Here is a 23372-nt window from a genome sequence, read left to right on the forward strand (position 1 = left end):
TAATTCATTCAACATTCTCATGGAAGCGGTAGCATTTTCATATTCAAGCCGAGCTCATAATATATCTCTCGAACCTCAACAAGATCGTGAACCATTGTCACTCGAAGGACGGAGCGGTAGCCCACTGTAAAGTATAACTCAAGACCACTAAAGTCTCTTCAGGAACAGTTCGCAATTCCGGCGCCCTGAGGGCTGCACCCATTTCCTTGGCTTCGGCAAGGGTTACTCTGAACACGCAATGAATATTAGCAGTGGAAAGGAGAAGCAAGGATAGAAGAACACATACCGCCGAACAAGCATCCCAGTTGCCCGTGACTCCGTCGATGCAGCGGCCGTTATCGCCAGCACCTCTAGGAAGCTCGCAGTTCTGTGAACGTGTTAAGAGATGTACCATCTTGTGAAAGGCGAATACTTACCCACCAAGCAAGGGCTACTGGAAGGAAGAAGAGGAATTTCAGTCTCATTGTGTATTTAGTAGATATGGAGTGATATAGTATGGGATGGTGAGAAGAAAGAAGAGACGGGTACAGCTATGACGGGACCAAGAGCTTTTTATGGACCTTTTACTATAGAACCCTGTTTGCTCGTAGTCCCTGCTCAGCGGAGCTGAATCTCGTATGGAGCAGCTAGCCCCAACCTCATTTTATAGGTACAGCTTGGCACCTGTCACCGGCAACTCGGGATATCGGCTGGTGGAGATGCTATTGGGAGTGCTGAATTGGCAGGGGCTTACTTCTAGACCAGGGCATTTTGCTTTCCAAGATACACATATCATCAAACTGTCGAAGCTATGTGGCACTAAAGATATGTAGCATACAAAAGGCATATGCTGGCTCTCTTTAGCACGATCTTCCGAGGTCTAAAGCTCGGGTGGTTTCCAGCTGACACACAAGTATATAGAAGCAATGACACCGCAAGGACCGATTTGAACTTCCCGAAGCTCAAGTCATCCATAGACAACGTAATCAATACCAAGAGCTTTATATTAGTATATCCACCTTGGTCCTGCATCATTCATGAGTTCAGTTGTCGTGGTGGGTTTTAAGCCTTGTATATCTGCTTACATTACCCAAGATGGGTCAAGCTTGTTGAGTAACGACAGACCGTAACTTGTTTAACTGGGTATTGTGGGTCATTAGCAAGGTACCTAGAAAGCTTGCATGGCAATACGCATGCGTAATTGACGGATTTATCAGGTGAGAATAAGGTTTGTCGCTAGTATGGTATAATATCTGACCGACCCGCAACTACTAGGAGTACGAGAATGGGTCTTTAAAATAACTGCTATATGAATATTGTGTCTAGCTACAGACCAGCTAAGCCTCTAACCTCTATATATCTTCAAGTGCAGGTCGCAAGTCCCGATCCAAGGTCAGTACATGGGTTTCCATTACCTGTGCAAGGGCTACTCTTCAATTCGGAGAAGCGTTAGCAAAGGGCAAAGAACAGGAAAGTAGCTACGTACCTCGGCACAAGAATCGAATGTTCCACTGCCATCGGAGCAACGCCCGTAATCGCCAGTACCAGCAGGAGTGGTGCAGGTCTGTTAGAAATGTCAGATATTTATTACAGCTCGGAGCAGTATAGATTACCCAAGAAGCAGCCAGAACCGCGGGAAGGAAGGCAAGGAAATACAGCTTCATCTTGGGTTTGGTGTATATACGCTGAGATATGAGAAGATTGATTCAAAGTGTGAGCCGGAATAAATTCGAGGGGACCAAGACTGACTTGTATATTTGTCTTGAGAACTCAAATTCGATACAACCTTGGTGAAGTTGTATCTTGGATGGGGCAACTGGTTTCACCGTGAACTTTATAAGCCCAAGTTCGGCACCTAATACCGGTAGCTAGCAAAAATGTTCAATATAACCTGGCTTTAACCTACAGTCAGCCTTTTTCCGCGGATGGTATATATCATATCTCCGGTGTAGATGGCAACCTGGTACAGGTAGGATAACCTATGACAAGGTAGCTAGATACGTGCTGCAGGGCTGTCGAGGTTCTAACTGATCATGAACGTTAGCTGTTAGTACCCACGTAATAAGGTTAGCCACTTCAAGATCGGTGTAGAGTCATGCTTCTATCTAATATTAGGAGAACCCGTGTATCATAAAATTGCCATCTTGGTTCTCCGTAGACTACCCAACCAGTCGTCGTACTGGATTTACACTTTTTACTCTGCACATAACCTTGGAACAGCTTATCGTGAGTTAGAACCCTTGCATAATAGCATATCCGCATACGTGATGCACTGACATGTCACTAGACAGGGGGTACGACATCAAATGGAGTCGGTATTATGGGGAGCGGCAGTGCGAATAACCACCCGGCAACAATAGCCGATGGTAATTTAAACCGCCAATACCACCTGGTGTCCGGAGGCATGTTACCCTGAAGTTATGTTATAGGCTATTATGGCAATAGAAACTTGAGGTGGCTGGAGCAGACTCTCTTGAATCAAGAGAAGGAGTCAGAAATTCTAGTAGAAGCGAGGGCTAGATCGTGTTCCAGGCCACGGTGGCAGACGAATGAAGCTTTCTCCACATATACACCACTCGTGTTCATGATGATCCTGGAGAAATGTCCATCTACATGAATGATCTCATGTCCCGTTCTAGACATCTTAGTAGCATGGACCTTTTCTTGTTCATCAAAGCAACCATTTGGAATTACTGGTTTGGGTAAAGGTTCGTGAGGAACCTCAATAAGTTGGATAGGGGAATTTAGGTATTCACCAGACAAAACAAATCATCTACTTCTGTCAAAATAGTCATGAGATATGCAAGCAAAAGGAGGGGAAAGACGACTGTGATAAGACTGAGAGTTTAAAAGAGGCTTCAGCCGCAAGATGCAAGTGTCAAGAACACCAATAAATAGATACGGGTAATATATTTATTATCGCCTAAGATCTCACTTTGGACTGGTGAAAACACGTCGGAATTTTGGTTGTCAGTGCGGTGGATACCCCTGGAAATGATCGGTTTACCCGATTCCATCGCGCCATATAGCACTAAGAACTCTCTGGGATCCTTGTGGCTCTCGTGGCTTTAACGCTTTGCCACTACCTAGAATCTGAGAGAATTTGGTCGCTCTCCGAGACTCTAATGGCCCAATTTATTAACTGCTATCATGCCTTATTGTTGACTTTCTAGCTACTGAGAATGGTGAATCGACGAGGTCTATCGAGGGACAAGTAGGTACTCACCTTGTGCAGGGCGTCAGAGAAATCTCCAATCGCTACGGCTCGTTGGAGGCCGCACTGCCAGTGGCGATATGGGCTCTGAAGGAACACCCCTCGAAGAGGTCGGCTTCAGCGATTCGTTTCACCCTAGCAAGCGTAGTAGATGAGACTTGGAGGCTGTCAAGCAGTGGTCACGTCATCAAGGTCAATGTTGCCCATAGATATACATCTGAACGGGGCGGTGTACACTGATGTTGAAGAGCATGTGCCGAGAAGCCGTCTAGCGCCCAAGATTCGAGTCTGAGTTTTGGACATGTCCCTATCAAGATTGCTCATTGGGCTTCCAACTACGACACTATGGCAGAGGCATACTAAGCACCTTGAAAAGGAGCGCGTTCGGGGCTGTGACGTCTTCCGTGGTATCCATAAGCTAGAATCAGTAGAGCAAGTAGTGGACTTAGAACGGCTGCAAGCTTATACCACGGCCATGACGGGCGACCGACTAAAGTAGAAGCTGGTATGAGCGCCCACAAGACAGTGTGATCAGCGTCTCGTCGGCCGACAAGGGTACGATGTGAGATATCTAGGCACAATTGAGATAGAAGAACTCCAAAGAGGCAGCCATCGGCGTTATGTGTCAAATATGGATAAAACTGAAGCGCCACCAGTGGATGGCCTTGCGCCTTGAATACGGACGACCCCGTAAGGCTAGGAGGCCTAATGCACGCTCGGTGGTTATGGCGGAATAGTTGCGCGTGGAAGGGGTAGCCAAGACTGGCCCTCATACTTGATGCACTCTGCTCTGTAATCCGCGTATCCCTCACTACGCTGGGATGTTGGATTCACTACGTGATAAGAACAGAATATTATAGAGACCTACTCCATCTGATCTGGCTGGGAGCTTGAACCAGCCCAGAGAACTTGGCTCCTTTTGGTATTTCACTACGGCTTCCCTGCAACATGGAACAATATCGAGTCTACAAGGAATATGCGGTTGTTCAGTGGTGTGGCGTCTCTTCCGCGGATACAGGGGAAGGTAGATAGCCTAGCCAGGGACGATGCTTGGCAACCTTGATGAATCTGGGGCGACTGACGTGATGCCTCTTTCCGCGCTAAGGGGGGGAATAAAACATACAACTGGATTTAGCGGTAGATAGGTATTTCTCGCCCCGAGGGCCGTGCCTGTCATCTCCCCATGTAGTTCCACTATGCTTGATGTGTCGCAATGCATGCCTAATACGTGTTAGATTGTTTTATAAAAACGCTTATTCAAGGTTCGGTGAGATCAATGCTTGATTCCGATAGGGACGATTCCTTGCGCAATATCGCGGTGTTGTCATTTGTATCAGTAGCCTGAAGCTGGACCTTACGGACAGCGAGGTTATCTATATACTCTTCCGAAGCACCATCTCAACTGTTTATGACTTCAGCGCAGGACTCGTTGTGCTTTCTCTGATCATAGATTGTACAGGTATGCGTGCTGAAAGTCATGGACAAGGAGCGAAACGGAACGTGTGTGAGGCGCGTGCTGTAAGCATCAGTGGCGGTTCAACTCAAAATAACACTCTTATAAATCAGTTCAGGCAGTATACCAACTGCCTAACACAATTGCCCAAACGGAACATCCTGCAGCCTGAATCAGCTGGAGACGATAGCTTATCTCATTGATACATACGAGATCGACGAGTGTCTTGTTATACGAACTTAGCCAGTAGTAATCTGCACCGAAGTTCCAAATCCACTTTCCAGCCGCAGCTTCCGGATAGCCTGGCCATAGAAACCTCACCCAACTACACGTGAGCGGAAGTTCGGCAGATGCGGAGGATTTCTACCGTTAATTGCCCACAAACCAGTAGGAATAGTGAAAAGTGGCTGCAGGCTAGCCCTACACTAAGATAATCTGGCGGATCAATTCCGCCTCGCTGGTCGCCTTACGAATCGCCACTAGCTATTCCCGAAGGACTGCAGAAGCGTATACTGGCACAGCCCAGGTATGTATGCCGTTCCCCCTTTTCTCTGGTCGGTGTTATTCTGTAGAGACGAAGAAAAGGTGGGAAACCTTGGTTTGTCAACGGCGATTCCTGGATTGGGCTATGATCTTCATTGCTTAAGTTCTCTGCATCGATCCAACACTTGCTTATAGTTTCGGTGTCCGGGTTCAATAGGTTATAAAGCCTGCGTCTTGGCCACTGACCGTCACACCAGTTCACTATCCGCTACACCTCTACTCCTTTCCAATGGACAGCTTCCGAAACATTGTATCAAACATCAGTGATCTTGCTGACAAAATGTCGTTTCCTCGTGCTAATAAACTATCTCTGATGGTTCGAAAGAACGGCAAGTATCTACTATGCACATATGCCTTCTCCGGCTGACGCAAACAAGTCCGTGATCAGTTTGAGGAAGAGAAGCCGAATCTAGAAGTCAAGCTCTCGAAGGCCCTCCTCGGCGTTCCCTGGACGATCGATGTTGATCCCTTGTCGATTTATCCTTATGCAGAGTCCTCGTATGCCAAGAACAGCTTTGGAAGTATGCTTAACGAGTACGTGTGCTAAAGCTAACTTTCTGTCTACCCCTTCATGCTGATAACTTCCTAGGTATATTTCTCGAGCTACCACCTCCCTTGACTGGTCTCAGGAGTCTATCAAGTCCAACGTCAATACCCTTGCCTCCGCTCACGTCCTGACCATTGAAGTCGACCCTTCCGCGACCTTCAAATACTGTTCTTGCGATATCAAGGACGAAAAGCTCCGAATCCTCGTCTCTCCCACCGGTCTAGGCTCAAACATAAGCGAAGCTGTCGCTGACAACAACCTGAAGAAGGCTCTCAATGATGCTTCTATCAGTGGCGGAAACAAGCTTAGCTTCGTTGCTGAGGAGGGACTGGCCAAGTACTGGTATCCGAACAAGGGCGAGATCGAAGTCAAGGTGGCCAAGATCCTTGGTCAACCTGTCAAGCTCGACCCTCGGCTGGAAGAGAACTACGCAGCGCTCAAAGCCGAGAGCGAGAAGCCGGGCACGACACTTATAAAGCACTGGGAGAACAACGTTGGCAATTCCGTTCACGGTTACTTCAACGGACTTGTCTCGCAGTTAGAGTGGCAGAAGTTTCCGGGTGATGACATGCTTCAAGAGGGGTTCTTTGATGTTGTCAGCAAAGCCGAAATTGCCCTTCGTACTGTGAGTGCACTGAAGAAAGGCAAATATAACGAATCTGTTGTTGAAGATGGTGTTCTCTACCTTCAGGTAAGTGGGCTTAGAATAATACTTGCGATGGTTACTGATCCGTTCAACAGATAACTCCTGGCAAGTGAGCTACTAATGTCCAAGACGCTGGCGCCAATATTTCGGATCTCTTGTAGATATAGAGTGTGATACAATTGAGATGAATACACATTTTGGCCATTCAGCTCTCCCGTAACTAGCTGGTGGTGGTGTACAATTGCGAGATTGATCCAACTGATAAATTATCTAGACCATCAGAGAACTTTTGACATTGATGTTGTGAGAGTGATTGATGTAAAGGACACATTTATCTTGGGAGTGATCTATTGACTTGCTTGAAAAACCGGTAATACCAGTCTCTTGTGTTGTGTTAGCTGGGGAGCGGCAAGATACTCTTTGTGTCAGTGATGCAGAGCACACCAAAACAGAGCTGGAGATCAGACGCCAATGCGTCCCCCAATTGGCCATCGCAAGTCTTCAGGAGGAGCATCAAATGGCTACGGCGCTTGTATGGGCTACGAGTCGGGCCACGGGGTAGTTTCTTTATGCCACTGGGTAAGTAAAGGTCGGGGTTTTTTGCCCCGTGGCTTGGAGGAATTACCCCATGATCCGACTGCAAGCCGCTTTTATGAGTTAAGCTCGATTAGTGAACTCTGTTTCGGCTCCTTTTGCCGGCACTTGGCCACATGTTTCTGACAACATGCACAAATGCTTATCTAAGTGACCGCTCTTTTCTTTCCTTACACTATATACACTCCCATGTCTGACGAAGCCGCATATCGATCAAACAACACAAGCTAAATCGAGGATGGATCGTCCATGCAACCAAGTCAAGTGGGCTCAATAAATTCTCGCTCAAACAGACAAAATAAGCTCTTGGAATCGCCGAATAGATCATTTGCTTGACACGAGCTATATCCAAGCTTATCTCATATATCATTACAGGCGCTTCAGCTTCAGTCCATATGTAAAAGCTTCTGAGTCTGCCTCGCTTTCTTCCATCTTAGCGCCCTATACACGATCGTCCAAACACTAAGCAGTACCAGCACCGTCATTACCCCTCCAACGGCTCAGAATATCCATTGCCCTTGTTTCATATCTCTGATATCGCTCGTGTTCATTCCCATGTAACTTGTTGCAAAGGAGAGCGGGAGGAAGACAACAGTGACGAAAGTAAAGACGTAGATAGCGACACTTTGGTCTTCGGCTTTGATCTTGATGAATAAAGCAGCTTGATTGGTCCATTAGTATCATGTCTGATGCTTAAGATGTTGGAAAGTACCTGTAACTTCAATCGCTCAGTAGTATTTTGTAACTTTTCGATATCATAGGCCAACTTTCTGTGTCTGAGCTGGGATTTCTTTTGTAATGAGTTAAAGATCTGAGTTGCTCGTTCATGTTCTGAGTCTTCCTTCCTAATACCCGGCGATGTATGAGTCTCTGCCGATTCTGACTCTTTTAATTTGCCTGCTTTGGCCGACGTGGAGCTCACTGTCGCCTTTGCGAGACTTTGAGCTATATGTGAGACGACCTGCATCTGGCTATGTAGGATCTCCTTGAGAATCCGCAGTTCGTCTGATATAGCGGAGATTTGGTAGACCTGTGATTGAGACACAGAGTCACAAACAAGCCATTCCTGAAGAAGTGATAAGTATGTCTATCTGTAATTACTGGAAATAGGTGAATATGTGTAGAGACTTACGAGCCGCGCTATTCTACCAGCAAGAATCTCCGTGACATCCTGTGAGGTTATGGAAAGCCGGGTGGGTGTTGATATTGTACACATACGAAACAGACAGGCCAGGAATAGGTTATCTCCAAAGCTCTGTATACTTCTTAACATGTCTTTATTCTCGTCATCTCTGGTAGCCCGGAGCTCTGACTGTGCGGTGCCATGGTGCCTGTTAAGATTTGCAATGGCTGCCGCCAATTCATCTTCGAGATCTTGAAGTGTCTCTGGTCTGTTTCTTTCCAAATAAGGCCTGTATAAGACTTCAGTCGTGGCTGATGTTGCTTTATAGTCGTGGCGGATGTAATTGACTACTCTCCTCCACATACTAAGTCGGTCCAGCTGGAAAATATCTCGGTCTGGACTGAGATGGAAGTTCATGGTGAACCGAATGGCGATAAGCCACAAATCACGTACAGCTTGCGCAACCTCTTCAGAGGCCTCTGCCTGGCCCCTTGTCGTTCTTTCAACCTCGACCCAATGTTGCATGTGCTCGTCGAGGGCGCTCAGATTTCGAAGTGGCTCTCCATCATAGCGTCCCGGCGAAAAGCCAAGGACCGTCCTCAGTGGACTGAAGTACCATTCCTCCCCCGCGTTCGTCCTCGTCTCCTTCGAACGGGTGGTTATGTTAGAAACTCTCAACAGATGTGAACTCATTCTCGAAGCTTATCTTGACGGATCGAGAAAGCACTTCGAAGAACGAACCGATCCTTATAATGTCCGAGGAATCGATCCCAAAAACATATTTCCCCACCTTTCGAAACAGTTGGTCTAGCATCCAGCCTCCAGGCACGACAGCAGAAAGTATTTGACCAACGATTCCGAAAAAGACCATGAGATCCACCACTACTAGGCCCTTTTTTGAACTGACTAGATCTGCGTATCGCTCTTGGGGCAGGTTTCCGTTATTTTGGAAATATTCGGAAATTGCGATTCGCGGGACCTCTGTCCAAGGCTCGCTATAATGTGTCCCTGGACTTAATATTGGCCAGATACTATCTGCCTCAAGCCACGAGACGGTAATGAGATTTTCTGGAAATATGATAAGTATGTGGTAAGATATATGACACCAACATACTGCTATCCAATGCCAAACACCACACCACTTCGACGCATGGAGAACGAACACCATCAAGGATCGAAGCAAGGCCAAAATCGGGTTTCTGAATAGAGTCATTGTGTATTCCAAACTTATAATGATACTGAAGTAGAGACTTGACATGGTATGTGTTCTCGGAGAATCTTAGACGACGCAGCTTGGCCAAATCGATCGTTGGTATGGAGACAAAGGCCGGGAGATCGGACTTGGCTTGTTCCAAGTGAGGTATCCCCAGCATATTCTCAGCCTGATCTTCATCATAAAGAGGCACGAAGACCGTTCGAAGGTTCGGGCCTTGTGGGCTCTTGATCTCCTGCCGTCTCTGAACTCTTCAAAGCCTAGAGAGAATCTTGTCCTGGTCAATGGGGCTGTAGTCAAGGAGGAGGTCATGGACCATATCCTAAGGACAGTCAACTATACGCTCAGACAACTCCAGATCTAACTTGCCATAAATAAGCCGAAGGTAAAATAAGTATCTGACATATGGCTGCTGCAGATTAGCATGGCCCTCAATCTTAACCTGATACTGTTGTCATACATCCACCTGCAAGCATAGACTGCTGAGTCCTCGGGTTGTAGCCGTGTTTTCCAGGTAGTGCTTGCATAACAATTGTTGGCCATGTTCACTGCCTCTTCGCTTTCATCTTGATCCTTGACATCGAAATCCATGACTGTGGTACTGATTTCACGAGCTCTATGTGGCTCATGCGGAGCTGGATTGGGATCAGTGCCAACCATGACGTGGTATAGGCTAGAGCTGTGACTGCAACTCGGTAGATCTCCCAAATTGACTCTTTGGGCTCTATTAAATGCTTGACTGGATTGAGAGTTTCGAGAGGAGATGACGATGGGTTAGATATGGAATGCTGGGAGTCGGGACAATGTTAGATGATACTTCTGACGTAGATATGCATGCAGGTTTCAGCTGGGCGTAAATACTACAAACTCATTGGGTCAGAGAGAATGAGGCCTTCCACCACTGTATGGGTGAGATTAGGGTTACAAAATACGCATATATGATCGGATGCATCAAAGCAGAAAGACTCGGGCTGGTTAAATCTGTAGCTGCGTGGCTAATTTAGCCAAGAAATCTTTTCACATTCTTGAGTTTAGATGAAAACAGTAGATGCTGCTGCCACACTGCTCTAAGTAGATGCGCTTAGAAGAGGAGCGTGGCTTCGATGGAGATCATGGGACATAAAGTATATACTACGTATCAACTATGTGATTGTAGAGAAACGAACACTTCTAATCATAGAGCTTGGGACCCGAAGCCCCCAGAGTAACGTAGAATAACTTGGTCTGTCCAGTGATGATCATCCTTCCCTTACCAGCAAACTGGAAGTTAGCGGCAACAGTTCCAGTGTAGATCTTGCCGATGAGCTTGCCAGAAGGGTTCCAGACATGGACACCATCGCCGCAGCCAGCATAAACGCGGCCCTTGGAATCAGTATGAACACCTGAAAGGGTCAGTACATTACATCGCAGGGGAGCTGATGAGACCTACCATCAGGGATGAAAGATGAGACGTAGGCAAACGTCTTGCGGTTCTGGAGAGTACCGTCCTGGTTCACATCGAAGGAGTAAACCGAGGCGGGTGAAGAGAGGTTGCGGCCGTAGAAACCGAGAGCGATGCCAGTGTCGGTAACATAGACCTTCTTACCGTCGGGACCAAAGCCAATACCTGATGTGGATTAGTTGCATGTTTTCTGCCATTCAATTGAACACGTACCATTGGGAAGGGTAAAGTCATCGGCGACGACAGTGACAGCGCCAGTCTCAAAGTTGTAACGATAGACTTGGTTTCGCAGACCAGGAACGGGACGGAAGTCTTGGAGATATCCGTAGAGGGTATCGGTGAAGTACAAGTCACCGTTCCTGGGGTTGATGCCGACGTCGTTGAGTGAGTTGAACTGGCGGCCGAAGTAATTGTTGAGAAGGGCTGTTTAGCGTTAGCTTCGAACATTGCTTCTGACTGTGACTGGGGCTTACTGGTGGTGTTGTAAGGAGGGAGAGGGTTCATCAGGTACAGAGCGGAGGGAACATCGTCGCCTTGACCCTCGCCAGCGAAGATGATGTTGCCCTTGTAGTAAGTGCCGCCTGAGGCAGAGAGTTAGCCATCTTTCAGGACGCATCACTAGCTCAACATACCATTGGGGTTGATGACTTGAGGGTTCGAGTCAACGACAGTGACCTTGACCTCATCCTTCTTGCCCTTGCGGACCTCGTCGGCCTCCTTGAGGGAAATCTTCTGAATGATGGAAGACTTGTTCAAGCCAGTGCCAGCAGCAGGAGCGCCAGCATTCTGGACAAAGAAAACCTCTTCAGTAGGAGGATACCATACGACAGCCTCATGGAAGATTGGATCGGTATCCGACGTTGCGATGAGGGTCAAAGAGGGATCCTTTCCAATGACATCGTAAAATTCGTCATCGTAGACATGAAATGGCTTCGCTTCAAGAGACTCCTCAGTCACACCAGGCCAAGTAAACACCTACTCATAACCGTTAGTAACAATCGGCAACGAGGCTGCAGTGACATACCAAAGAGTCATTGGCCACTGCAGGAGGGGGCACATCCTTCAAGACATTGAACGACTTTTGGTCAATGATCTGAGCCGTGGAAGGAAGCTTAGCAGCCACGGCGCCCAAAACGGGGACGAGAACCCCCGCAGCAAGTACAGAAATGGGAGAAGGCATGACGAATGAGTGCTTGGTGTGACAGGTGCTGTAATGGATGGATGGAGCTGCGTGAGACACTTTTAATATGCGCAATGAACCAGTCGCCGCGAACTCATCATCTCCGCCTGAAATGACAGCGACGAGGCATTAACGAGGGTTGTCTCGGCGTTGCACTCCAAGAACGTGCAAGATCTGCAGCGTTAAGCTTAAGCTAGCGGGGGCCGCCTGGTTACGCGGATCAATCAGCGCTTCGGCACTGGGGATCGGGGTAGTAGAATGTGGGGAGATTAGCATGTTTAGAGTTTCTAGCCGACAGGAAAAGAAAGGAAAGCAGATGTTGGTCCGTCGAGCAGGGGAGGAATAACTTACGATTGAGTGAGTTCTAGATTGACTCCGGGATCTCGACGTGTCTTCCGGACAGGGCTGATCGGAAGAATGGAAGGAAATGCCCTGGAAGAATCGGTATGAACCCTGCTTACAGGGGCTAGGGAATCAATGTCGAACTGAACCAACGACCAACATCAACGCAACCTCCTGTAACCTGCAGCCACGCCACAACTACATAATGTGGTTCCAGTTCCTTGGCAGCGGCACATCTCTCAACAATATGGGTTTTTTTATTAATCACCGACCGAAAGTGCCGCTGAATAACGGACACGAGTGTATGGGAAAGCACTGCGATTGGAGGTCTTTTAGACACCAGCTGAGATTGTGGCTTGCGCTTTGAAAGAGTCCCTGCTGTGAACATTACGACTTGCTCAATCGAGTAGGTGTGAAATTCTGGTGTGACGCACTTGGGCGGCAGATGGCGAAGGAACTTTCCGAGACGATGCGTGAGCGAATTGACGATCTTTTCACTCTGGAGAAACAAATGTCAGATCTCAGGATTCATCTCATCTTTACCACTGCGTTGGTAGCGATACCCTTGGTATTTTACTTCTTCTTTACAGCAGCAGAATGACGATCACAGTACACCTGTCGTGTCCGCCCATGTAGTGATGCACTGTACCCCTTCGACAGCTGAGGCAGGGATATTGACCAACATGCAGAAAAATAGAGTTTGAGTTTGATTAGCCAAAACTGCCAACCTTGAACCTTATCAAAGCAAAAGATCCGGCTACGAAATGGGCTTAGCATGGAATTATCAGTTGCGTGATATGGAAGGAGGAAACTGGATGGTGAGACCGCCACTGGAGGGAGACAAGAAGCACGTTGAGAAAAGATGGTGTTGAGCCTTTTACTTAAGACCTTTGCAGCCAACAAATTGTTGTTGGTTCTGTCATTTTCAAATCCCAGCTACTGCTGAAGTAGTGTATCGCTTCCTTTTACTCCATTACATACACTCATTTTATTCCCCGTCTGCCGATCGATCTCTGTCCCCGTCCCATCACCGCCCCGAAATGACATGGCCGACAACACCAAAAACGGCGCCGTCGCAATCGTCATCTGCGTCTTCATCAGCATCGCCTTCTACAATGTCCTCGAGCTCAACGCCTACATCTTCGGCAGCTTCAAAAGGCGAAGTGGGCTTTACTTCTGGAGTTTAGTCATCGCGACTTGGGGTATTGCATTCAATGGAACCGGATACCTCATCCTACACCTGTCGCTGTCGGCGCAGACGTATCTCTACTCGACGCTTATACTTATTGGGTGGTGTACTATGATTACGGGTCAGTCTGTTGTTTTGTACTCGAGGTTGCACATTGTTATGCATAACCAGAAGAGGTTGAGGATGGTTTCGTATATGATCATCTTCAATGCGACCTGGTTACATCTCCCTGTAATCATCCTTGTTTACGGTGTCGGGTCGTCGAACCCGGAGCCCTTCCAAAAGCCATACGAGGTCTTTGAGAAGATCCAGCTTAGCGTCTTCTTTGTGCAAGAGCTCATCATCTCGGGTCTCTACGTCTGGGAAACAAGCAAGCGTCTCAGACTAGAGAAGAGTGTCGGCAACACCAAAACACGCATGGTACTGAACCATCTCCTCATCGTCAACGTCCTCGTCATCCTCCTCGACGTTTCCATCCTTGCCCTCGAATTCGCGAACCTCTTCGACATACAGACCGCGTGGAAGCCACTCGTATACAGCGTCAAGCTCAAGCTCGAGTTCAGCATCCTCAATCGTCTCGTCGAGCTTACCCGCGGAAGGAACGAGAGCTCTTATGGTCGCAGTCACAATGCCACGCATCATGATGATGTAGGCTTGGAGACATTGAATCGCGACCGACGGAAACATACTGGGCCCCAGGGAACAATTACGGGAGATTATGAGGTTCGTGTTGGGAAAGGTGAAGAGAGTCATCGCGTCTTTGGCAATGAGTCGAGTCTGGTCAAGACAACCGAGATAACAGTCCATAGCGAGCGGTATCCGGGTCATGGTGTACATGATAGAGGTAGTTTGGAGGGAGAGGGATCGAGTGATTTGCAGCATGTACCGAGAGGGAGTGCATCTTCGGCATCTTCTGAAGTACAGTTCGCCAAGTACGGCAACTAAGATACCATAATTATACAGCGTTTGTCACCTACAGTACCATTGTCGGAGTATGAAGCCATTGAATTGGTGTGATTTCTAATCGAACGTGACAAGGATTTTCAGCAAACCATCTTAGGGCGGCAATCAGAATATTTCTCCTGACGCCTTATACATTTCCCCCTGATTCTTAAGCATACCGAAGTGGCTGATATCAGCCATCCAATTGCTCAACGCGGGGGAGTAATGTCGTTGAAGCCCGGAGATATCGGGTAATCCAAATGGCTCACATCATCCAGCCAATCGCAAACTACAAACTCTAAACTAGACTCATTGAAACTCGGTACTACTCTCTTGCCGTGCAATAGTATGCAGCTTCAACCGTGGCTCTGGCTGACGATAACGCTTGAGCTGTTCCGTACTACCCTGAACCGGCCCAAGTTCATTACCGAGAGGTGGAGCCCCATGACCAAGCCAGGACTAACACTGGCTCCATGATTAACTGGAGAATTGTTGGAGGCCAAAGAATTATAAAAGGTTATGGGAAGTATATCTATAGGATTCTATATACCAAACTCATCACATCTTCAGAATTTTACCAATCAAGCACAACAATATCTCCTCCATGTCTCGCTACGCCCAAGCTCATATAAACCCCCAAGGTCCCGGTGACGCCAGACCTACAGCACTCCAGATCGTCGAAGATGAAGGCCTTCTCAACAAACTCACTGATAAGTTAGTGCTCATTACAGGCGGTAATCAAGGCGTTGGCCTCGAAACCGCCCGAGCCCTCCACGCAGCCGGAGCAACGGTTTACATCACCGCAAGATCTCCAGAGAAGATCGAGCAGGGCATTAACGACATCATTTCATGGCCGGAGGCAAAGTCAGAGGCACCTGTATACGGAATCGAACTGAAGCTTGATTCGTTCAAGTCCGTTCGAGCCGCTGCTCAAAACTTCCTTGCCAAAGTTGACAAGCTGAACGTTCTCATCCTCAACGCAGGAGTCATGGCTACTCCTGAGGGCAGAACTGAAGATGGTTTCGAGACCCAATTTGGAACAAACCATCTTGGGCACTTCCTTCTGTTCCAACTTCTCAAGCCAGCTCTTCTAGCCGCTACTTCCCCTACTTTCCAATCTCGTGTCATCTCACTTGCGTCAAAGGGTCATCGCTTTGGTGGTATACGCTGGGATGACTATAACTTCGAGAAAGAGGCTTACAACCCCTGGCTCGCGTATGCTCAGTCCAAAACAGCGAATATTTACTTCGCAACTGAGCTTGATAGGCGATACGCAGATCAAGGCATTCACGGCTTGTCAGTGCATCCTGGGTATATACTTACCAACTTGGGTAAGCATGTTGACCTGAACACGCTTGACCTAGATGGACCTATCAAGAATTTCATGAGGAACAAAGCTCAAGGTGCTGCTACGACTGTGTATGCTGCAGTTAGTAAGGACTGGGAGGGCCGTGGAGGGAAGTATCTGGCTGATTTTGTGGAGGAGAGACTGGCGAGGCCGGGGTCAGAGCCGACGTCGCCTGAACTAGGATATGCTACGTGGATTTATGATGAGGAAGCTGAAAGAAAGCTCTGGGAGCTGTCGGAGAGGCTTGTTGAATTGCATAATTCCTTGGAGTAACAAGCAACACTTGGGAAGACACTCAATCGCTGTAGTGCAGTACCCGCTTGATGCTTGAACTGGTAGAGGTGGTGGTCAGAACTTTTAAAGCCTTACTAGAAAAGCTGGAAGACATCAAGATTCATCTGTTGTAGTGATAGTATTAGATGTTGAGTGATAGCCACCTTGAGCAAGAGCTACAATGGTGCTGATGATTCTTCGTCACCTGAAGGTAGTTGACGCGGTTCTTGCAAGGACTTCTGAAACAATTTGTAGCATAGAAATCCGAGTGGCATTAGAAGTCGCTGTGTCTTCTGTCACGTGCCGGTGTCAAATGACTGAACCTCGGTACAACACTCGGGAAGGTGTTCACGAGGAACTGTTTACGCCTCAATTGGGCATTAAACAGACCTCTTTGGTATTGTAGATCAGGTTTTGGGACGGATTTGGTAGCAATTGCCAAGATTGATGTGGAGAAGAGTTGCCTTACCCTCCTGCATGTAGCAATATTTGGTTCTGTTAAGAGATACCTACTTGATGCGGCTAGCCTAGACCCAAGCAATAGATAACAACAAAATGGAGGAGATCTGCTTGATCAAATGGAAATCCTGCTCCCGTTGTGCATGTATGAATTGTTTCCCATTCAGGGCAGCTTACAATTCTTATCGTCAATTGTCTTGTGGCTAAATCTGTCAGATATTGTTCTAGCACACAGATCGAGGCGTTCCAATCATCACTAGCATGCTTTCCGCCGCTGTAGCGATATGGCTTTTGGCCGTATCGGGCACCGAGATCCCAAGAGTTCTAGCGCAAGATGCAAAGAGCTGGTACGAGACTCATCCAAATATGGCCCGGATCAAGCATGTGAACCAGGATACTCACCAGATCATTGACGAGTATGGAAGAACTAGGTTCTTCCACGGAACGAATGTTGTCATGAAAGAGGAACCGTGGTACAGGCCCTTTGAGTGGACTCCAGGTGTCTCCTCATTCGGCGAACGAGATGTTCAGAATATGCATGACTTGGGGCTCAATATTGTCCGTCTTGGTCACAGCTGGGCAGGTGCTGAGCCAGTTCGCGGCGAATACAACCAGACCTTCTTAGATATCATGAAGGAACAGACAAAACTGGCAGAAGAACGTGGTATCTATGTGCTGGTGGATGTGCATCAAGATGTACTGGCTAAACAACTTTGCGGTCATGGGGTACCTGACGTGAGTAACGAAAATATCCTTCAGTCTTACATCAAATAACATCAAGTTAGTGGTTTGTCAAAAAGGATTGGATCACAGGATTCAGAAGGTTCCCGTTTCCTCAGAAGATCAAGCCATTTACCACGGATGTCGATGGCTTTCCTTCACCTCAATCCCAGTGCAATACCATCGATTGGTCCTTGAGCTACTTATCCGTGGCTGTTGGAAATGCCTTTGGTAGACTTTACAACAACTTTGATAGGCTTGGAGACTCATTCGCTGCTTACTGGAAGAAACTGGCCTCGGAGTATGTGGACACCACTAATGTCGTGGGGTACAATCTCCTCAACGAACCCTGGGTTGGCGACACATACGCCGATCCAACACTCCTCGTACCAGGAGTTGCTGACCGCAAGAATTTGGAAGGCCTTTGGAACCGAGCAACGGAACAAATCCGTGCTGTTGACAATGATACCCTGATCTGGTTTGAGGGCGCTACCTTCGACGTTCTTTCTGGATTCAATAACGTACCTCTCGGTGACGGGTCCAAGACAGTGCATTCATTCCACTACTACAACCCCCCGCAACTGGGCCCACTAAAGGATACACTCTACAACCGACACAAGGACAATGTTCGACTCAAGACTGCTGGTGTACTTACAGAGTTAACGTTCTGGATGGGCGATGATAAGCAGATGGCTGGCCTAGCGGAAGCCATGGCGGCAACCGACGCGAGCATGGTGTCTTGGATAGGATGGGCATATGAGAACCTGTATAACGGGACATCGGGAAAGCCATATCCAGAGCTACAGAAACACTACAGTCGTGCGTATCCAGCTGCGATCGCCGGGACACCTACTTCATTTGGCTTTGATGCGACTTCGGGGGTTTTCAAGCTGAACTTCACAAGTGACCCGAACATTGGTGCACCGACCGAGATCATTCTACCTACTTATACTTTTCCGAACGGGTACGAGATCCGAGTTCTACCTAGTGGAAGCCTGTTGCAACACAAGCCCAACGAACACATCTTGGCCCTGTTTACGTCGAGCTCCCTTAAGATGCCCATGGAGATATCTATAGAGGTGATCAAAAAAATAGTTGAAGGGTAGCCTGGATATCAGTGAAAGGGAGTGTTGGTACAGTATCCACATAATGCGTTTAGAATCTCTGTATATGTACAGAATTATTGTTCTATTGTATTACAACTTAGCCTCCCTAACTCCGTGTCGCGCATCACAAACTAAATGAAGAACTCATAACGATGCTGAAGGCTAACCAAAACGAGCGCGATAGTATGACCAGCTTTTCCTGGCCCCATGATGTATGAGGAGATCCATAATAGCCTTGTTGCGATTCCTCGCAGCTATCATCAAGCAGTTTGCGCCATCCTTATCCTCTGACTCAATATTGGCTCCTATCTGCAGCAGAAGCGTCACCACAGCTTTGCGGTTACCTCTTACAGAATGCACCAGTGCCGTGTCGCCTTCATAATCCATAGCCTCGATGGCGGCACCCTCTTCAAGCAAGATTTCCACAACGGCTTCATGGCCTGCTTTTGCCGCCTCAATAAGAGCTGCGGGTGCATAACGAGAGGCGCGGTCGAAGCAAGCACCACGCTCGAGCAGGGCCTTGACAGTTTCTGTGTGACCCCGGCGCGCAGCCATGCTAAGCGGTGTGTCACCATTGTCGGCACTTGCGTTGGAGTCGGCACCAGCGTCAATTAGCTCTTTAACCACGTCTGCATGGCCGCCATTCGCAGCACCCATCAGTGGTGTTTCGCCCCTTTTGTTAAACGTATCAACTGTAGTGTTTGGAATCCGTAAAACTGCCACCGTATCTACGTGCCCCTTTTGTGAAGCTAGGGCTATCGACGTATTGCCCTCGACATCGCTCGCCGTGACATCCGCATCTTGTAGAATCAATAGAAAGCAAACTCGCGCTTGATTCCGCTCAGCAGCTGCCATTAGAGGAGTATAATTCGCGTTATCAATTGCTTCGATGTTGGCCCCATTCTCAATCAGTACCGTGACCGTGGTCACATGTCCCTCCCCAGCAGCCAGAATCAGCGGTGTCCGTCCGAGATCGTCTCTCTCCTCAATATCCACACCATTTTGCTCCAGCAATTGTGCTGTTAGATTATGGAGACCAAGTTGTGCAGCTCTATGCAGTGACGGATCCGATACTCGATTAGTTCCGTCGACGCGGGCGTTAGCTTCAAGCAACAGCCTTTCCACCTTATCGTGGCCTTTGATCTGGGCTACACGAAGTGCTTCATAGCCTGAATACTCGTTTGTATTGAAGTTGGCTCCATGATGGATCAGAAGCTTGATGACGGATTCCGACCCAGCTTCTGCGGCCCAAATAAGCGGGGTGTAGTGGCCTTCGTCCGCTTGTTCGATATTGGCACCATGCTTTAGTAAAAGCTCCAACACATCACCAGAACCACTGTGGGCAGCCAAGATAAGTGGTGTATATCCAAATTCATTGGTTGCTTCGACATTCGCTCCCCTATCAAGCAATAGCCTCGTAACACCATAATGGTTCTTGCTTACCGAAAAGTGCAGAGGGGTAAAATCGATGAAGCTGCCTCTTGCCTCGATATCAGCACCCTTTTCCAGTAAAGTCTCTGCAACATCCGTAAGCCCATTCATTGCTGCTTCTTGAAGTGGTGTGTGCCCGTTTTTGCTTGTTCCAGTGACGGCACCATCTTGACACGGAATACGGGCCGGCTCCACGTTGTCGTTGGTACACGAATGGTTCAATGGCGTACTACGATTTATGTCTGGGGAATGAAAAGCAACTGCAAGGTCCAGGGGGATACTGGTTATGTCGATATTTCCAACTTGAGTATAGTGATGGAGCTGCTGCAAAAGTCTGACATCAAGGTCGGCTTCTTGGCTAGATGGTCCAATGACAATGCCCTGTCTTCGATCTCGGGGCTTTGTTAAGATATCTTGATTATGGAAATCACCAGCCCATCGTTGTGACGCCGTCTGTGAGGCCAACGTCGAGATCTCTGTTGTAAGCCCCTCGGCGCCGCGAAAAGAACTCTGCCTGGAAGAAATTGTAGACGGCCTTTGAAGGTCAGGACTCAGCGTTCTGATCGAGGATTATGGGTATCAAGTCATACCTGCTGTGTGAACCAGACGTTGGAACTTCTGGCAGCCACCGGTGAATCCATAAATGTTGCTTTGCCTCTGCTGCCCCAAGTCTCTCACCTGGACGTGATTTTAATAAATTACAGACGAAGCCCTGGGCACTTTCAGTGACTTGGCAGTGTTCTAGGGCAAGAGCAAGCTCATCTGAGCTATGACTATACTGCAATATTGCAAGCTGATTTTTGAACGGCAGGGTTTTCGTTAGGATAAAGAAAGTCGTTATCCCGAGGGCCCAAATGTCTGCCATTCGATAATCTTTGGTCAAGAGTCTCTGAGAATCAGAGTGAAGTAGCTCGGGAGCCATATACAATGGGGTACCGGAAGCCAGTGTTGTTCCAGTTGTATCTGAGACCAGCCTTCTACTGATTCCGAAGTCGGCTAGCTTAACCCACCATGGGCCTGGAGCGATCTCCAGTGGAGATCTATATATCAGGATGTTCTTCTATCAAGTTAGGTCTCACAGCCAAGATATCATTCTCAGACGCACCTGGGGTTTTATGTCACGATGTGCAAACCCCTCTTCATGCATGATGGCAACACCGGAGAGGACTTGGCTCGTGATGTGACTGCATTCTTCTTCTGTGAGACGTGGATGATCGCGGACATAGACGTATAGATCCCCCTCAGGAAAGTAATCCATAGCTATGTACAGCTTATTTGAAGTCGCATACCATCCGAGAGACTTGACGAAATACTGAGAGTACTAAAATCTGTCAGAAAGCTATATCGAGCAGCCTTGCTATAGCAGTGAAAGTAACTGATGATATATATACCTTTTCATGAGAGAACTTCACTATGCATTCGAGCTCTCGTCTGTAGCGTCGTTTAGAGTGGTTACTCTCTAGTCGAATTCGTTTGACAGCGCGTTGAGTAAAGCTTCGGCTACCATTGGTGCATGTTTGCAAAACAACGTTCCCTTGGCCACCGTGGCCAAGAGTACGAACTTTCTTCCAATTTTCTTGACGATAAGGGGCTGAAGGAGGCGCATCAGGATCACGATGATAGTGAATAGTGAAGACACCCTCGTAACGCGTGGTTAGTTGGTAGTCATGAACGAGGTCTGAAAGCGATCCATCCATGTTGGCACTCGTGGAATGTGATAGTACGCGAATATCACGCGATTGGTCGAATAGATAATCTAGAAATCGAACTCTCAGTCAAGAAAGCGAAACTGAATTCAATCAGCCGTTGTTGTTGGAGAGGGGAAGGTCAGCCTGCAGTCACTCAGCCGCAGAGCCTGACTTTCAGGCTTCAGCTTCGCTTCGGAGCGCTTATAGCTTTTTCCGCCTGCAGCATAGCCTACAGTAGTGGCACACTATTGATTATTAAAAACCGCGTGAGAGACTCCTGATGACGTCAAGACGCATAATAAATCAAGCAAAGTAAACTTTCGATTATTCATCCCATGTCTACAGACTACTATCAAAAACAAAGCGCGCCTACTGGATTCATGATCTTTTCGACATATTGCGACCCAACCTCGGCTCCTCCCTGATAATCAAAGTCTTGGGGGTCACCGAAGCCTATGTTACCCTCGTCCAGACACGTCAAGCAGGTCTCAACCACCGTGCTGTACATATCGCCCATGCACATTCTCAGCTCGGTACGACTGAAGTGTATCAACTGCTCTTTGATAGCTTGTGGGCCTAGTTCCGACAGACGTCCTTCACTATTAGTGAACACTGGTGATAACGTGGGAGTAGCACCGTGAGGTTCAACAAGTGATCGCCAGAGGCCAATTTCCAAGAGACAAACACCAAGACTGTATATATCGTGTTGCATAACAAACTTCACAGTCTTATCCCCAATGCGTGTAGGGTGCTGATACACCAGACTTCTTTCCTTGGTCTTGGAAGTGTTTGTCGGAGCGTCAGCATACCGAAAAAGTTGAAATCCAACGAGGCACACAAGCATTTGCACATGCTCTTCGTTTGGAGACTCTAGGATGAGTATAGTCTCCGGAGTGATATTCTTATGAACAAATTCGTATAAATGAACGTAATAGACTGCTGTGACAAGCTGCCTCGCGATTTTGAGTCTAGTGGTGAGTGAGTTGGTAGGACCAGAGAGGAGAAGTTCCCTGCAGCTCCGGACCCTGGAATACCCGTCAGGGACGCTAAAGACAAACTTTAGGGACGGCTCCCTGGCAGGTTGAACAACTCCTTTGCATTTCAAGGTCCCGAAAGTTGAAGGGTTCGAGTCTCGGAGACGTGATGCAAGCTCCCGAGCATCTCTCAATGCAACCGTATCCCGAGAAACCGTATCAATGATGAAGTATTTATTCTCCTTCAGCTTGACTGCAAGCTCGGCCTCACAATTTGGGATCACTTGCATCTCAAGGTTCTCGAGTACCTTTTCTGCTAGCTTCACAGTCTCGCTGTTGTTGAAGGCTTCGCGAAATTTCAAGCCCTCGCGAGCTGGCTCGCCTCGGTCTCGTGGGTTGGTTAGAGTAGCCCTTTTCAACACATTTTCAGTGTTAGTCGGGCCGGTTTTTATAATCTGGAACCACGATGGCTCAAACCGCTTCTGCCAAGACTCAAGATCGGTAACGGTGCTTTCGAGGGATTCTCGTAGGTTAAGGAAACGCAGAGCCCTGTATCCTCTTGAGCTACCATGCTTATCGGGCTTGGAGATGACAACTGTCGCAGCTTCAAGCTTAGACTGCAAGATGCGTAATATGTGCGACTGTAGCTCCCGTTGATCCTCGGTCATGCTACCCTCGAGTTCTCTGACGATCTCTAGCTGGCTGGCAATTCGAGACCAGCAAACCTGGATTCTTACTGACAGCTCGTGGGCTAATGCATCAGCCTGACCATAGTCCTTGTAGGCTTTGATAAGATATTTCCCGAACCTAGAACTGTTAAAAAGTACTGCGAGTGCCGACAGGCGGTATTCTTACTTTATACAGACGTCGACTGTGCCAGCAACGCCGGCAATACCCAGAGCCAGTTCAGCCATTGTATCTCGGTCAAGGTGAAAAGGCTTTTGTTCGAATCATCAGCAGTTTTGCT

General features: G+C 47.9%; 9 protein-coding genes across 9 annotated transcripts; 4 read left to right on the plus strand and 5 right to left on the minus strand.

Moving 5' to 3' along the window:
* Positions 1-97: 97 nt before the first annotated feature.
* On the minus strand, positions 98-464 carry FSUBG_2943 (uncharacterized protein; the record flags this gene model as incomplete). The annotated part of the gene is made up of 2 exons (XM_036680771.1): positions 98-367; positions 417-464. 2 exons carry the CDS (start codon positions 462-464, stop codon positions 98-100), a joined length of 318 nt encoding a protein of 105 aa, XP_036541531.1.
* Positions 465-5469: 5005 nt separating this feature from the next.
* Positions 5470-6495, plus strand: FSUBG_2944 (uncharacterized protein; the record flags this gene model as incomplete). Its single annotated transcript, XM_036680772.1, has 4 exons — positions 5470-5505; positions 5578-5723; positions 5779-6427; positions 6478-6495. The coding sequence occupies 4 exons, from the start codon at positions 5470-5472 to the stop codon at positions 6493-6495; spliced, it is 849 nt and encodes a 282-aa protein (XP_036541532.1).
* A 2268-nt stretch (positions 6496-8763) lies between these two features.
* Positions 8764-9972, minus strand: FSUBG_2945 (uncharacterized protein; the record flags this gene model as incomplete). The annotated part of the gene is made up of 3 exons (XM_036680773.1): positions 8764-9167; positions 9214-9563; positions 9773-9972. 3 exons carry the CDS (start codon positions 9970-9972, stop codon positions 8764-8766), a joined length of 954 nt encoding a protein of 317 aa, XP_036541533.1.
* A 510-nt stretch (positions 9973-10482) lies between these two features.
* On the minus strand, positions 10483-11933 carry FSUBG_2946 (lactonohydrolase; the record flags this gene model as incomplete). The annotated part of the gene is made up of 6 exons (XM_036680774.1): positions 10483-10694; positions 10742-10918; positions 10967-11176; positions 11227-11334; positions 11386-11728; positions 11778-11933. 6 exons carry the CDS (start codon positions 11931-11933, stop codon positions 10483-10485), a joined length of 1206 nt encoding a protein of 401 aa, XP_036541534.1.
* A 1387-nt stretch (positions 11934-13320) lies between these two features.
* FSUBG_2947 (uncharacterized protein) lies at positions 13321-14409 on the plus strand (the record flags this gene model as incomplete). Its single annotated transcript, XM_036680775.1, has 1 exon — positions 13321-14409. One exon carries the CDS (start codon positions 13321-13323, stop codon positions 14407-14409), a length of 1089 nt encoding a protein of 362 aa, XP_036541535.1.
* Positions 14410-15010: 601 nt separating this feature from the next.
* Positions 15011-16027, plus strand: FSUBG_2948 (reductase; the record flags this gene model as incomplete). The annotated part of the gene is made up of 1 exon (XM_036680776.1): positions 15011-16027. One exon carries the CDS (start codon positions 15011-15013, stop codon positions 16025-16027), a length of 1017 nt encoding a protein of 338 aa, XP_036541536.1.
* Positions 16028-16747: 720 nt separating this feature from the next.
* FSUBG_2949 (cellulase) lies at positions 16748-18312 on the plus strand (the record flags this gene model as incomplete). Its single annotated transcript, XM_036680777.1, has 2 exons — positions 16748-17221; positions 17272-18312. 2 exons carry the CDS (start codon positions 16748-16750, stop codon positions 18310-18312), a joined length of 1515 nt encoding a protein of 504 aa, XP_036541537.1.
* A 162-nt stretch (positions 18313-18474) lies between these two features.
* On the minus strand, positions 18475-21440 carry FSUBG_2950 (ankyrin repeat domain protein; the record flags this gene model as incomplete). Its single annotated transcript, XM_036680779.1, has 3 exons — positions 18475-20257; positions 20877-21064; positions 21135-21440. The coding sequence occupies 3 exons, from the start codon at positions 21438-21440 to the stop codon at positions 18475-18477; spliced, it is 2277 nt and encodes a 758-aa protein (XP_036541538.1).
* Positions 21441-21783: 343 nt separating this feature from the next.
* Positions 21784-23319, minus strand: FSUBG_2951 (het-s domain protein; the record flags this gene model as incomplete). Its single annotated transcript, XM_036680780.1, has 2 exons — positions 21784-23212; positions 23261-23319. The coding sequence occupies 2 exons, from the start codon at positions 23317-23319 to the stop codon at positions 21784-21786; spliced, it is 1488 nt and encodes a 495-aa protein (XP_036541539.1).
* Positions 23320-23372: the final 53 nt, after the last annotated feature.

This window comes from Fusarium subglutinans, assembly GCF_013396075.1.
Source record: "Fusarium subglutinans strain NRRL 66333 chromosome Unknown NRRL66333_c0000026, whole genome shotgun sequence".
NCBI classification, from domain to species: Eukaryota; Fungi; Ascomycota; class Sordariomycetes; order Hypocreales; family Nectriaceae; genus Fusarium; species Fusarium subglutinans.